Source organism: Cibotium barometz, chromosome 11 (genome assembly GCF_041138505.1).
Source record: "Cibotium barometz isolate CiBa-2024 chromosome 11, ASM4113850v1, whole genome shotgun sequence".
Taxonomy (NCBI): domain Eukaryota; kingdom Viridiplantae; phylum Streptophyta; class Polypodiopsida; order Cyatheales; family Cibotiaceae; genus Cibotium; species Cibotium barometz.
In genome coordinates, this window is record NC_141056.1 from 5969224 (window position 1) to 5985471 (window position 16248).

At 46.3% G+C, this 16248-nt stretch overlaps 1 protein-coding gene across 1 annotated transcript in view; it reads left to right on the forward strand.

Annotated features, from left to right (window-relative positions):
- LOC147633690 (choline/ethanolaminephosphotransferase 1-like) overlaps positions 1-16248 on the forward strand; it is a 58560-nt gene that overhangs the window by 2096 nt on the left and 40216 nt on the right. The window contains exons 6-14 of the mRNA XM_086804689.1: positions 814-891; positions 1211-1286; positions 1379-1401; positions 1498-1598; positions 13275-13369; positions 13490-13558; positions 13675-13744; positions 13865-13928; positions 14268-14308. Coding sequence (XP_086660815.1) covers positions 814-891; positions 1211-1286; positions 1379-1401; positions 1498-1598; positions 13275-13369; positions 13490-13558; positions 13675-13744; positions 13865-13928; positions 14268-14308 — 617 coding nt within the window. The remainder of the gene's footprint in view (positions 1-813; positions 892-1210; positions 1287-1378; positions 1402-1497; positions 1599-13274; positions 13370-13489; positions 13559-13674; positions 13745-13864; positions 13929-14267; positions 14309-16248) is intronic.

Here is a 16248-nt window from a genome sequence, read left to right on the forward strand (position 1 = left end):
GAATAATGACCCTCCTGTTAGGCAATTTTGGGTTGTGCTTTTCTTCCTGGACAGCTCGTCCTCTTAAGTTCCATTTGAAGCATGGATGAACTTAGAGCTTATGGGTATACTCTTGTTGATTAGTGACCATCTCATCTTACATTTTGGAACTTGGAAGTAATCGTAGAGTAGAGTATTTGAGGTGGCGGTCATTGACAAGGCATAGTACGATGGCTACGTTTCAATCAGAGAATGCTACAAGTCTTTTTCCAAAAATGGGATTCTCAATATAAGGGCTCTCTCTTCCCTTGTTACCTAAGTGGGTGTTATCATGGTTACGAAGCTTCGGAACCTCATGATCTTTGAGATCATCGTGAGGCTGTATGATCGTCATTGACTTGGGCTCATAGGACAAGAAAGTGACCTTGGAGGGAAGGGCAAAATGCTTGTACTGCTCTACTGTCCTGACATTGAACAGGCAAAATGCTTTCCAAAAAAAAGTAGGCTTAGCAGATCTTTGTACTCAAGATATTTGCATAGAGTTATTGGTGATTGAGTTTCATTTGTGAAAATTTTTAATGTTTGCAGGGCGATCTTTTTTGAACTTGCAACTGCTGTACTTCACAATTTAAGTCCTATTACTCCTATGTTATGATTATCAGGCTTAAGTATAGACTGTTACATTTTTTTCGTGGAGATTTCAGCTGAACCTCAGCTATTAGCTTTTTGAGAAGATTTTGAACTAGGCAATTGCAATGAAGAAGGTTAAAATATTCAATTTACAGTGAGCCAGTAAAGCTGCATCATCGTGATGCTTTTGTCACCTTTGTGCAGATCTACTCTCCAGGGTTTGCTTCTCCTTCTCCAAAGTGGGTCCACTTTTTGCACGGTCTCCTACTGTTCCTATACCAGGTTTGGCTGAGGATTTTCTCAAGTGTGTTGCTGAATCCATCTACCAACAGCAGTAGAAGCTTTTACTGTAAAATATCAGCATTGTGTAGGGTAGCAAGAAGAAAATGATCTGCCACATGAAGTTGTGAGGGCAAGAAGAAAACGATTTGCCACATGAAGTTGTAATGTTATGGATGAGATAACCTTTGGAGCAGTAAAAATCTATCTCAAGCCTTACTGAAGGGATCAAATTTTGGGATGGTCTATTGCAAGTTCAAGACACAATGCTGGAGGTTCATTTACTGTAGGCTCATGTGTGTCACCTTGAGTTGTTTCCCAGACATTTGATGCTGTTGATGGCAAGCAAGCCAGGCGAACGAGTTCTTCTAGCCCTTTGGGAGAGCTTTTTGATCACGGTAATTATGTTCTTCATGCTTTGGTTTAGCAATGCTTGCTAACTTTTAGTGGGTGTTTTTGGTGACACATTTCAGCGACTGTTTCTGTGCAGGTTGTGATGCTCTTTCATGTGCAGTAAGTTGTATTCTTTTGTGCTGACAATTCATGGCTTAAAGCATAGCATCTCAACTGCTTGAAGAGTGAACTTTTTGGATCTTGGACTTTGTGCAGTTTGAGACAATGGCTTTTGGGAATTCAGTCATGAGTGGAAAGCACACACTATGGTTCTGGGTGATAGCAACCATCCCCTTTTATGGGGCAACTTGGGAACAGTACGTAATCATAAATTTTGAGTTTACTTTGGCTCATTGATAAAAATAGCGTGTCCTTCTGTTTTGTTTGCTTGGTATATTTATCTTCAAAGCTGATTCATACAAGTAACAAAGGGACTTAAGGCAGCTGACAGGCTTGTTTCATATCCTGGTTTGACTGGAATATGATACTGTAAAATTGGTTGATTGACAACCGAATTCACCTTCAGACTTTTGGGAGAACAAGGGGCTTGCTGTAATCGTGCTAAAGTGAAACCATCGCAATGGCGCTTATGCCACAATTCTTGCTGCAAAAGGAGGAACCTTTTTCTCAAGCTTGCAGGAGGGAAGTTTGTTACATCCCAAACCCTAGGTGGGTTACAGGTGTAACTTATAGGTTAGGTTAACCAGGATTCAGTGATTAGGCATTTATGGGGAGGTCTAGTGGTTATTAGAGGCATAGGGCTATTTATGGTTCCTGCTTGTGGTGTGCTTATCTGCTTCAAGCTAACTTTGCAGCCTAGTGTAGCAGGGTACACAAAAAAGCGTGGTAAGAGGGCTGGATGTTGCTGTACAGCACCATGGAAGGGCCGTACATGTGGCTGTACAGCAGCAGCACAATTTTCAGTATGCTGGCTGTACAGATATCACTGTACAGAACTGGTGGTACAGGGCAGCAGGCTGGTCGTATAGAAGCTGGCTGTACACGTATGATTCTACAGAGGTGGTCATTTGGGGCTGGCTGTACAGGTGGGCAGCACGGTCATGGGCATGTGTATAGATGGGCAGGTAATTGTGGGTTTAAGAGAGGGCAAAGATGCTTTTCTTGGCAGTAGAGAGCGCATCTGATAAATATGCATCGTGCACTTGATCGACCAAAAGCTCTGCAAATTAGAGCCCAAAAGCGGTGTGCTAAGCCCAAAAAAGGATGCACACCCAAAAATACCCTAGTTGCCTAAAAAATGCAACTTTCCACAAAAAGATGGGAATGTGTGTAGGACTGGCTAGTCAAAAAGCTGAGAGGTGCCCTTTTCTACTCCCTATTAATCACCCTGGGCATGCTTTCAAACTCCGGGAGCTAGCAGCCATTGTTTTGCTACAAACAGGCCATCTCTCATGGCCAAGACTTGCCTTTGCTTCAGTTTGCAAGAGAACGGGCCAATCCAAAAGAGCCGAGTATTGGAGAAAGGGTGTACCAGGGGGCCTTTGGGTGGAATGTCAGGTCCCTCTTGTGCCACTAGAGGGAAGTGTACCACATTTACGGTGATGGAAAAGTGTAAAGACCTTGTATGCCGGGAGTGCAATATCTGATGTAAACCACCGGTTGTAGATATCTATGTCATAAATAGTTAAAGTAGGTAAATGATTTGAGGTTCAATGGATCAGAGTACGGCTCTCCCATATATATATATATATATGTGTGTGTGTGTGTGTGTGTGTGTATATATGTATATATGTGTATATATGTATATATGTATATATATGTATATATATATATATATAGAGAGAGAGAGAGAGAGAGAGAGAGAGAGAGAGAGAGAGAGAGAGAGAGAGTCTACTAAAGACCCAATGGGCCTATGAGACCAACGTGATACAATATTTCCATGGCATATCTCATCATGGAACAAAAAATAAAATAGAAGCAAAACAAAACTATCTCATTGGGATGATACAAAACTGTCCATGGAAATCTCATCATGGAATGCCAGGAACACGAAACATGTGAGTAGCATTAGCCCCCAATAGGTGGTCTACCACTCTCCAAAATATCAAGCATGGGGCTAATGAGTATGGCGAGAGGTCTCCCTCAACTATGTCATGTGGAAAGGTAGCTCGATGGCGGGGGAGCATGTCTAGGATTTGGAGCAGATGGGGGGATCATGGCCGATGTCGTCGGGGAGTTGGGCACACCGGAATGCGGAGGTCTGGTTCAAGCTAACTCCTCGAGCAAGGTGGGTCCGGAGTTGCGAGCAGCCCGAGGTGGGTCCACGGGATCCAGTGTATGGGTGTACTCCTCCTCTTGGGTCTTGAAGAAGCAAGTGATGGTTGGCTAGCGAGGGAGGGGTCAGGGTCGGGCGGGTCCAGGGTGGCTGGGGTCGAAGCTCTCTCAAGAAAGTGTCCATGTGTCTATGGAGCTCGAGCAAGAAGAGCCCTAGGTAATGCTGGTTCAGGAAGTCAATCATTGTGGGGTAAGTCGGCCAAATCCCTCGTGGAATAGATAGTGAAATGTCCCACGGATCTCATAGTGTATTGGGTAGCGGCATATGTAATGCTCCTTTGTCTCAACCTCTGTGTGGCTTAATCGGCAGATCCTCTCCTCCTTGGTTCTCCGTATGAGCTCCCTGGTTCTGAAGACGTGCTCAGCTCTGCCTATCTTAACTCTGAGACGGTGGGATGAAACCCGTATCTGCGTGGCATAATCGGCAGATCCTATATATATGGCAAGGGGCAGTCAATCGGCTTGTATAAATAGGGCCGACAGCCCCAATATGGGCCCTCCAACTAGGCATGGCCTGGTCGGCCAGCCTCTAGTCGCCCCCCCCACGGCCAGCCGCCTCCTACAAGACAACCATAGAGAGCAAAAATTAGCCCCCCTCTACACGACTACAGAACTGGGAAAAATGGACATAATCGGGGACTCCTCTTGCGGGTGGGCACACCCACATGACATGCCCTCACTCCCTACTGTATGGTACAGACACGAGATGAATGCTAACACCCCCTCTTAGCTCCTAGATGTGGAACCAATCCCAGTGAGCTGGTGTGTTTATGGATCATTTGTTGAGGAAGAGTCTTCGTGAAGAGGTCCGCTGCATTGTCCTCCTTTGAACAAAAGGCTAGCAAGATGTCACCATCCAAAATCTTTTCTCGAACAAAGTGATATTGTATCCTATATGCTTGGTTTAGGCATGAAAGGTTGGGTTCCGAGCAATAGTTATGCAACTCTGGTTATCGCACGGGATGACCGTGGGTTCCTTCTGTGGAAACCTGATCTCGCCAAGTAACCTCCTCAGCCACACCACCTTGCAAGCAGCACCGCAAGCAATCCGATACTTTGCCTCAATGGAAGACAAGGCAACAAAAGGTGGCTGCTTCTTGTTGCTCCAAGAAATCGCTCCCGAGCCAAGGGTAAAGCCGTATCCTGAAGTAGATCTCCTCCCCAATCAGAGTCACTCCAACCTCGGAGATTGCCTCGGTCCTTCGATCCCTCCCCAGTGTCATAAAAGAGTCCAAGATCCTTCGTATCCTGCATATACTGCAAGATCCACAATCCTGCATCCCAATGAGTCTTTAAAGGTGTCTACATAAATGAGCTCAACAGTCCCACTAGAAAACTGAAGTCCAATCTGGTGTTCAGCAACCAAATCAATGAACCGACAAGTTTCCGATATAAAGAGACATCAACTTGCTCACAAAGATCATGTACAGTAAGTTTAGTATTCAGTCCATCGGAGATAAATAGGCTTGCAGTTCTCCATCCCAATGGCCTCCAACAACTCATGAACATATTGTTGTTGAGAAACAAAGAACCCCCTTTGGGTTTGCCAAATCTCCAATCCCAAAAAGAAATGGAGTAAGCCTAAATCTGTCATCTCAAACTCCTGTGACAAGGTAGCCTTTGTCACGACTATGTGCTCCACATGACTGCCAGTGAGGACAAGATCATCCACATAGACGATAATCAATGTGACCATATCGCATTCTTGAAAGTGATACAAGTTCGGATCTGCCCCACTGATCTCTGGAAATCCTGTATCTGAAAGAACGCATCAATTTTCTGGTTTCAAGCCCTGGGAACCTGTTTCAGACTATACAAGGCCTTCCGCAACTTGTAAACCATACTTTTTGAGCCCAGAACCTCACAGCCTAGAGGTTGCTCAACATACACCTCCTCTTGCAAGTCACCATTCAAGAACACAAATTTAACATTTATCTGATACACCGGCCACTGCTAATGAGAGGTAAGGGCAAGAGCTGTTTGAATCGTGGCCATCCTAGCTGTCGGTGCAAAAGTTTTCTCATAGTCAATGCTTGGCCGTTGAGCATAGCCCTTGGCCACAAGTTTGGCCTTGTGCTTGTCCACAGACCCATCGGACGTATACTTGGTTTTGTAGACCCACTTAACACCAATGACTGATTGTTTTGACGGCCTCCGAACCAACTCCCAAGTCCCATTCTTCACTATGGCCTCAAGTTCCACTTGCATGGCTTTCCTCCAAGTCTCTTGGGAAAGAGCTTCCTTAACTGAAGTAGGCTCCTTGACTCAAACGATACGAGACATCAAGGCAGAATTTACTTGTAAACGCTTCTCTAACTGACTTTTGTCACGAACTTTGTGCGATCTTCGAGGTCCATCCTCCGTGGTCCACTCAGAGGGATACTCCGTCACACTAGACTCTCGAATGGTATCCAATAACCACTTCGAAACCCGAATAGAACGTGGAGCCGCCTGTTGTTGCTGTGCTGTGGCAAATCTCCAACCTCGAGATCAACCTCTCCTACTGACCGAGGTTGGCTAGCTGGAAAAATAGCCCGGTACTCATCTTCATACTCATTTGGCTCTCCAAGAAGCGGTGACTCCTCAACAGTGGAAGCTGGAACATGCTCATTGAAGTCAACATCTTGGCTAACAACCACCTCATTCTGCTCCGGGTCATGTAACTTGTAGCCTTTGGAAAGAGAGTTATATCCCACAAAAACAAGCTTATGGGACTTGGAGTCAAGCTTTCCCCTCTGCCTCTTCGGAATGTGAACATAGGCATCACTCCCAAAAACACAGAAACGGGACACATTTGGTTTCTTGCCAAAATAAGCCTCAAATGGCGTCACCTTAGGCACTACAGTCATGGGAGATCACTTGAGGATATGGACAGTTGTAGCCACAGCCTCTCCCCAAAGTGGACGAGGAAGGTCGCGATGCTCCAACATCGTCCTCACCGTCTCCACCACAGTCAGGTTCTTTCGCTCAACCACTCCATTCTCTGAAGGAGACCTAGCATTGGCCAGCTCTCCCGCTTGATGCCATTCTACGCACAAAACGGCACAAAAGCATTGGTAGAGAACTCCCCTCCTTTGTCAGCCCGAATAGTCTTCACCTACAATCCAGACTCCTTTTCCACCAAAGCATACCGGTTTTTGAATCAAGCAAAGGCTTGGTCCTTATGTGGCAGAAAGTACACCCATGTAAACCTGCTTCAATCATCCACAATCAGCATGAAATACAAGGCTCCTCCCAAAGATGGGGTTTGCATAGCCCACACATGTAATATGTGGAAGATTCGGAGAAGAATCGGTAACTTCAATACTCATAATTCAGCACTCTTTTTGCGACGGAAATTAACGCACAAACTGAAAGGAGATGTGCAGAAAATAGAGAGAGAGAGGGAGAGATGGAGAGGACACAGTATTGGGTCCCAATTACCCTCTGTAGGGCCCCCACCACGGATGGTGTATTTGCTTTATTAGAATGATGAGAAATCTGAAAGAAAATACAGCAATCTTGGACCTTTTCTTGGCTGAGAAATCTCTGCCCTTGACCTTCAGTTCTCCACCCCTTTGCTTAGCAATTCCCTTGGCTTGTCTAGCCCTCGATTTGCTTGAGCTCTTGGTGAATATGAATGAATGGGTTTATGGGCCATCCTATTTATACTACCCAATCATGAGCAGTCGGCCAGCATTAAAGCAGCATCAAATACTCCCACGACCAGAAATTCAGCAATAAATGCTGAATTAAATCCCAAAAAATGCTGCTTTTTTTCCCTAACAGGCTGCAAGTGATGCGCCTGATTCTAAAGGGCTGGGCACAGCTTTTGCCCACAATCCAAGGGCTGGGCAGCCTGTATGGGCTGCCCCATACCTGCCCTACAGCCATGCAAAGGCTGTAAACTCTTGGAATCTGCCTTTTGCTTGCCCTAGGGCTGTCCTACAGCCCCTTCATGGCTGGTGGGTTCAGCCTGGGCCTTCCTGGCCCTCATGGGGGTGGTTCTACACCATTCCCATGCCCACACTGAGATCCGAGGTAGCCCTATGGGCTGGCCCCTTGTCCTAACCACTATCTACTCAGTGATCTGGTATCCGGTACCATACCAGATACACAAAACCACTGACATCATTCTAGAGGGAGACTCACAGCGCGGACTGGCACTGTTTCATGTGCAGGACCATGCACACCTGACCTTGGACTCATGTGCAAGACAATGCACACCTGACCTCGGACGACCGAGATGGATCCCTGGCTGACTCGTCCCGGACTGGGCTCACATGGGACCAGTTCACCATCCCAGGTCGTGCACCTTCTGTACAGAAATGTCTACGTGGCATCCAAGTGCGGGATGCACGTGACGACACAAGTCAGTGTGAACCAACTCCAGTGGTTTCGAAGCTCGCTTGGTATCCTACTTCGGAAAAGACTCCCTATGTTGCTTCCCACACGAATGCAAGAATTGCAATGTCCCTGCCTCTTGCCAACATCTGGCAAGCCATCCACCATCTGGTCCAAGAAAGCCCGCCATAGCGCGTCTGCATTCAAGTGGCTAAAATGAAAATGCCACAAATCACCGAGCTGAGTACTTGTAAGAGAAGAGAGTGGTGAGAGTTTGTAAATCCTATTCTCCACTCCGCCTGCCCAAACAATGTGGCCTATTGCTTTGTCTCGGATAGCAATTGAATGCTCATCAAACTCCACCCGCATGCTAGTCATGCAAACCTCATGCAGTGACAAAAGATGAAAGCCAAGAGATGGGACATAAAGAATTGGGGAGGAATGCTTCCCTCCTCTGCCCTATCGGGAACAATCTCCAACCTACCCTCACTGTGAATCGGGATAGTGGACTTGTCACCAATAAAGATGTGACTTGTTTGCCTCCGAAGGTCCTGTAACAACTCTCGGGAAGGAGTCATGTGCCTGGAAGCACCATTGTCGAGAATCCACTCCTGAGTATCCCCAACGGTGAGACCAACTACCTCCCTGCTCGAAGAAGATGAAGCTCCGGTGTCCATAATCTCCAAGTGCAGAAAAGTTGGAGTCTTCGCGGTTGTAGCTGAGGAATCAACACCTTTCTCGGTGCTCCGTTGAGGACATTACCTCTAGTAGTGACCCTTCTGGTCACAATGGTTAGAGGTCCGCTCGGCTTTCAGGCATCACGATCCGAGTCGGGCTTCTTCTTAGAAGATTTTGATTGTGAAGACTTCCCTTTGCCCTTCTTGTTGTTGTTGCGGCCTTTTGACCGCGGGCCAATCAAAGCCTCAGAACCTTTGAACGGTGGAGGGTTCAGAAACCGCTCCTCCTGGTCCAAGATCATTGGCACAAGCTCCTCCCAAGTAATGGTGCTGAGCCTCCCGCTGGTGATCAAAGAGGAATAGAAAGCTGAGTACTGAAAGGATAGATGAGACAGCAGGGTGATGGCCATGTCCTTTGATGATATCTCCTTCCCAGCCTGAAGAACCTCCTGCTGAAGAGCCCGGAGTTTATTGATGTGCTCCCGCATTGTCGAAGACTTTGCAGGATTCATCATTTGCATGTGCACTTCAAGGAAACTCTCTTCATGGTTGATACCTGATTGTACAGAGAGGCCAAGTGCTTCCAAATCCCTCGAGCCAGCATCATGTGTTTGATATGATTGATCACTTGGTGTGTGCAGTTGAGGAAGATGAAAGAGCGCACACATGCATTGACACGATCCCACAACTGTGCTTGGGCCTCTTGCTCTTTGGTGACTGATAGTGAAATTTCCTCCTGCTCCGGATCTGGCCTTGGAACTCCAACCATGATGAAGTTAGCCAAATCATAAGATTCCAAAACAGACTCCATCATCACCTTCCAAATGCCATAGTTGTTCCCGTCCAACTGTCAGTCCACTGGGAATGTCGGGAGGGTCGGGATCTTCACAGGTTTATCCGTCATCTCGAGCAAATCTACCATCTCGGGGGTTCACTTGGTCTTGTGAAGGGAGGGTGGGTGGGTAGAAAAAATTAAAGAAGAGGCTGCACTTTCTTGCAAGGTGGCTGTCCAGCAATGACGCCCGCCTTCTACCTGCTTCTCCACGTCCTGTACGGCCCGAACACTCTCCAATCAGCACCAAGCACAGCAGCCCTGCAAGCTCTCACCGTCTCCAAAGCTTCAAGCCACCTTGGGCTCTAATACCATGTTGGAATGTGCAGCGGAAATGAGACCAAGAACTGAGAGCAGAAAATGCAGAAGTGCAAGAGAGGAGAAGTGCTGTAAAGCTCTGCTATATACACAGTAGATCCGGTACAATATGTGGGCCTATATATATGGCAAGGGGCAGCCAGTCGGCCTGTATAAACAGGGCTGACAGCTCCAATATTGGCCCACCGACTGGGCATGGTCTGGTCGGCCAGCCTCTAGTCGGCGGACCCCCCATGGCCAGGCGCCTCCTATAGGCCGACTAGAGAAAGCAAAAAATAGCCCCCCTCTACACGACTACAGAACTGGGAAAAATGGACAAAATCGGGGACTCCTCCCGCGGGTGGGCACACCCACATCACATGCCCTCACTCCCTATGGTATAGTATGGTACAGATAAGAGATGAATGCTAACAAATAGCCCATCCCTCATGGCCAAAACTTGCCTTTGCTTCAGTTTTCTGTGTGGATCCCTGTGTGAATCTGAAACAAATTTGTTGGGTGCATAGTTGAGCTTTGAGAGTTTGATTTGGAGTCTTCAAGGGCTGATCGCCATGGATCCTCAAGAAATCAGAAATCTCAAAATCAAGAGCAGGATGTTCACCCAGAATCTCAATAGCCCTAGTCTATGATTTATCAAATGCAAGCGTTAAGCTGCCTTGGATATTCTCAGATAGAATAAGCTGTTGTTGCAAAGGAATCCGAGTCTAATATTTTCAAGCTAGAAATTATGTATCTGGGACACATCATTGGTGTGCGGATAGACTCAGGTAAGGTGAGGATGGGAGACCCTTAGCATTCGAAGTAAGAAACTTTTAGAGGTAGAGATGTGGTATTCTACTTAGGAAAAGGAACTTCTGGTGGTGGTTTATGTGTTGAAGGTCCAGCCTAGTGGCCCTTGGTGTAGATATCAATCTCCTACAATAAGGTGCTAGTCCACATGACCCTTGTTGGCGTGTCCATAAGTCCCCTTCCAAGAGGCGTCATTTCCACACTATGGAACCCGTCCATCCATATGTCTGGAAGCGTAGAGAATGCCCCAATAGTGTGATTACCTCGGCTTCTAAATAGTTGGCCACAATTGAAAAGCTTCCAATTATGCATCTATGAGCTATGGATATTCCTAAAAGTACACCTCATTCATCCATTTAGCATCCATGGGTGAACAACTCTTGAATTTCTTAAGGTAGTGTATTTGAAGTTTGCTACTTGTAAGCTTACGCTCCTTGTGAACACAATTTGTTCTGGCTGCAACATCGCTACTAGCTCATCCACTTTGAGTGGATCTTCCATAACCGGCTCTTTAGGCTCCGGCCCTACATATTTGCACGAGAGGCTTACATGAAATGCATTGTGTATCCTCAGCAAAGCCAACCAGAAAGCCACTTCATTAGTCTTCTCAATGGCCTTGAACGTTCCATAATACTTGGTAGTAGTTCATGATTATTTCAAGTCATACACTATTGATGAGAGAGCTATGCTTCATCTTAGGGAACAATGTTCTAAAGATGATGGGAGACATCCCGTCTTTCCCAGGCCTCTCCCAAAGTCTGACTTTCTCAAATTTCAGCAATACCTAATCATTTTCTTTGATGTCCAATTGCCTTCTCTGCGTATCGGCAACCCTCTCATGCTTGTCTTGTGAACGCTCCATGGAGGGCAAGAATCCATTCCAACAACAAGTACATGAACAGGTACTGGTATGCGGTGTTAATAGTAGGTACTCAAACAGGTACACTTGGTGCCAGTATATTCAGCACGTACTTGTGGTACAGTAGGGATTTCGGTATGTACTTGCCACCACAACAGTAGGGTTTTCAACATGTACTTGTAGGTACAATTAGGGTTTCGGTATGTACTTGCGGGTATAGTTAGGGTTTCAGTTTGTACTTGTAGGTGCAATTAGGGTTTTGGCATGTACTTGTAGGTACAGTTAAGGTTTCAGCAAGTACACAGGTACATCAGGCGAAAACAAGTCACGCGAAATCAGTTTTAAGCAAGTAGAGATGCATGCATATGCATTATGGAATGGATATATCTCCGGTTCCTAGAACTTGTAAGTAGGAGGTCTTCCTAAGCACGGAATTGGTTGAGTGGGAAGCCTAAACTAGGATCCTTGACAGTGGGTTGCATGTCTTGGCCACACTATAGGCGACACGAGGCCTGGCCTCTGGTAGGTGATGCGGCTGACATAAAGCTCCCTGGCCTACCCTATGTACGACTGACATAAAGCTCCGTGGCCTCCCGTACCTTGGCACGAATTAGGGGAAGACCACTTGGGCGGTCAAATGGTGACATGCGGCATGCTACAAGCTAGCTAAATGAAAGGGAGATTGTCCAAGTATGACATACTTGCATGCCTGGAATTGTTTTCGTGTGAAATGATTTACTGTGTGCAAGATCCGCGTGTCTAGTTTTTGGTCAGAGGAACGCCCTCTCATGAACCGTGCGTGTGAATGTGTGTTTTGACCTCGCTTGTGGGCTGTAGATAGGTGGTAGGTGTGACTCTGAACTCTTTGTTTAAGCTTATTTGTGTTGCTTTGCAGGTCCACACTTCATTAAAGTATGGCCGGACAACTTATAAGTGACTTTGGGCATCCACACTTCATTAAAGATTGGTAGACAGGTCATAAGTGAGTTTGGGCACTTATTTGATGGCGGCCAGCCAAACTCTTATAAATCAGGCACACTTTTAAATAAAAGAGTATGGACAACTTATTGGGCACCCTCTCCAATTATGGGGGAGGTCTGGCTCTTGTTGAGGTGGCCCAACGGCCACCCATTATATGAATGGAAAGACTTATCCTCTCCCTTCCTTGTAGGGAAATAGGTGCCTTCTTCATGAGGAGGAAAAAGGAAGACAATTTTCAGCATAACCAGTCCACACACATACTTTTTGGCATGGTTTCTTGCTTCTCCAGCTCTTGGATCAGCAAGCAAATGATTGCTAAATCGCTGTCCAGCCCTAGCGAGTCCTTTTCAGCTGCTCTCTCTTGGATATGTGCGTGCTGAAAATGCTTTGGAGCATTTCTATCGCCAACAATTTGATCAAAAGCTGATTTCTTGGATCAGCAGGCAAATGATTGCTACATTGCTGTCCAGCCCTTGGGAGTCCTTTTCAGCTGCTCTCTCTTGGCTATGTACGTGTTGAAAATGCTTTGGAGCAATTCTATTGCCAACAATTTGATCCTTCTGAATTCCTTAAGGCATGCACTGAGCTAGTTGGGGAGGCTGCATATCATTTATGGGTTCAACGAGACATTCCATAGAGAGATGCATTTTTTAGGTTCAATTGAAGTCGTTAGTGTCATTCTTTGGGTTAGAGGAATAAAGTGGGTCTTGATTGATGCGTCATAAAACAGCACTTAATGCAGTGTAGTGTAATACTTCATGAATGGAAGATGAAAGGTCTATGCCAAGTTAGATGGAGTCGGGAAACCCCCTTTCAACCTTTTTCCAAAGTTATATGATGCTTTTGACATGAATAGTTATATCGTGCGTTTGACTACCTAACCAGCTCCTGTTGAATGGCTATTTTTTGTGGATTGCAGTTTTTTCACAAACACACTCATTCTTCCAGAGATCAACGGTCCCACTGAAGGCTTGATGTTGATATATATGGCTCATTTTTTCACGGCTATCGTTGGTAGTGCACATTAACTGCCAAAGCTTGCTTGCAAGCTGATTTGATAGGTACTTTGAACATAGTAGGAAGGCTGGTGCTCAACGCTCTTATTAAGATTTCTTTTCTTTGCCATCTTTGCAGGACCAGCTTGGTGGACTCAGAAAGTTGGTGACATTTTCTATGTTCTTGCAGGGTTGCCAATTTTATCAGGTAAGATCAAGGTGATGAGTCGTGTCTTGTACTTTGATCATTTTTTCACCTGAACTTTTTCAATATGAAGTTTTGTGCATCTCACTGTTGATGTCTGTGGGGAGTTTCACATTCAGACCTTGTCCTTCACGACTTTGTCATAGTAGCCATGATGTTGTTTGCAGTTACGCCAACGGTGAGCTACAAGTAAGTCGTTTGGTATCTTTTATATCTGTATCATTACCCATTTATTTAATTATGAGTTTGTTCACTGATATATTTCAAGGTTTTTCTGGGTTACCTTATCCTTTGGGTTGTGTCTGGCAGTGTCTACAATGTGTACAAAGTGGTTCAAAGCAGAAATGGGAGCATGCCCTTGGCATTGGCCATGGTAAAGTTATAACCATTGAAATTGCTTGTGCTCAAAGTGATTGAATCAGACATGCAGTGTCGAATGAAGCACTTGTATCAGTCCCCATGGTATTTTTGGTGTGTAGAGTTCATCGTTCATGTTGTTGATGCAACTTGATTACACATTTTCTTTTTGTGATGAGCTGTGGTGCTCTCTAAGTGCTTGAACTTGAGAGTCATGTTCCACTGTACAAGGACTTCTTTGCGTTTTCAAACCTTGAGAGGTGCTATTAGAAGAGTGTTAGCAAAGACTATGCTTTGCTAGTGTGCTCAAACAGATATACTTGGACTTGATTTTGATCCTCTTGTTTTGTTTCAGCTTTTCCCTTTCTTCTTGCTGATAGGTGGCGTTACAACCTGGTATGATGCCATTTTATGGCTTCAATGATTGTCTTAATTTAGTGACTTCCTTACTTATTGTTGTGGTCAGTGTTTACATTCATTTGCATCAAGTGCTGTAGAAAAAGGTATTACTGCACTAGAAAAAAGTTCTCCTGTCTGATGGCTTTTGAATGATGTTGTGACTTGGCTTCTTGAAGTCCTGATAGAGGCCTCTTTTAAAACCATTCTGTATATTGGATGAATAGCAGAAAGTTCTTTGTTTTCTCCTGGAGAAATTGAACAGCTTATCGGTGTAGTTGAAATTGAAATAGGGTGCTCCCTGAATTGTCCCATACTCAATAGAAGGCCTCCCCATCATGTACCAGCACTGCCATTTATAGATGGAGGGTACCCATGCGGAACACTCCAACACTTCATGAAACACAACTTAGTGTCAAAAGGTGCCTTTCTAGTGGATGAATGCACCGTGTTATTCTAAGCAAATTCAACTAATGGCAAGTACTTTTCCTTGGCTGTTTTCTGTCCAGCCACAAAGCATTTCAAAAGATCAAGTGCTGCAGTGCTCACTAAAATAAGCTTGTAGCCATGGGATCTCTGTTCCCAGCAATTGATTCAGGCATCCCATGGTGTTTGAAAATTTGGGAAAGAAATAATCCCCAATGGCCATGTGATCTGGCTTGAAACCTTCTGACATACTTTGCATTCATGTACATTTGCTCTATGTCCTTTTGCAAAGTAGGCCAAAAGAATTATCTTTCCAATTCTTGTGTAGTAGGCAGAATCCCTCTGTGTCCTCCATAGGGAGGAGCGTGGGACTCTTCCATGACCTTGCACCTCAACTTTTTAAACCACGCTAATGCGGTTCTGCATATACATATAACCATCCTTCAAAGAGTACGATGGGACTATATGACCAGCATTTAAATCAGCCCATAGACTTTTAAAAGCATCATCATTTTCGTACATTCTATTTTTTTTCCGGAAAAAAGATCCTTCTATTAGTTAATGAGAACATGCCATAAGGCTACAAAGCTCACCTCGCAAGGAGGGATAAAAAACACAGTGAACTCCTGAGCTCCACCCCCGTGGCTGGCCGCTCTCTGGGGGGGGCTACCTAATAGTACATGTGGGAGGTGAGAAAAGCCAAACTGGAGGCCTGTAGTGCCAAGTGACATCCTCGCCCCTCGCGGTGAGGAAAGGGCCAGGCTGCCAAGTGCGGAGGAAAGCCTTGCGGCGCCCTCTCATGCGATCCGAGTCGCCCTGGAGTTTCCCCCAGTGTCCTCCGCTGGTGGAGTCGCTGGCGGTCAATGGCCTCCCTGCATCGGGCTCTCCAAATGTGCCAAGCCGTCATGCTGCTGATCATCTCCCATCTGTGCCCGACCCCCTCCTGAGGTGCTGCCGAAGAGAAGTCTGGCGTCGGAACCACCGCCATCGCCCTGTCAGAGACCTGGATGGTCGCACTGCCAGGGGCGTCCTCATATCCAAGGGCCGGGCCTCTGTCCGTGGCCCAAGCCACCGCACCCCACGTCACCAGCATCTCACCTGGTGAGCCTGCAAAAACCATCCTGAGAGCGCGCTGCCAGACCTGCTGTGCCTGTGGGCAATCCCATAAGCAGTGCCGCTGCGACTCCTGTGCATGGCCGCACCGAGGGCAGGACGCTGGGTGACTGCTGAAAGCTAGCCAAGCCCCCACAGCCAGTCCTCTATGCGCTGTGAGCCAGAGAAACAACGTCACCTTCCGGGGCCGGAAGCTGGCCCACAGGCGCTGCCAGAAGTCCCTAAGAAAGGCAGGGGAGAGCCCCTGTCGCCGCCAATGCTCGGCCGCCGCCGGGGTGCTCGCTATCCTGTGTCTCTGAATCCGCCGCCCCAGCCTCGCTGTGTACTGAAAAAAGGGGATGCCTGGGCTGGTAGGGGCCAAGTAGGGATCTCGCCAAAACCACTCACCTGGATCCCACTGA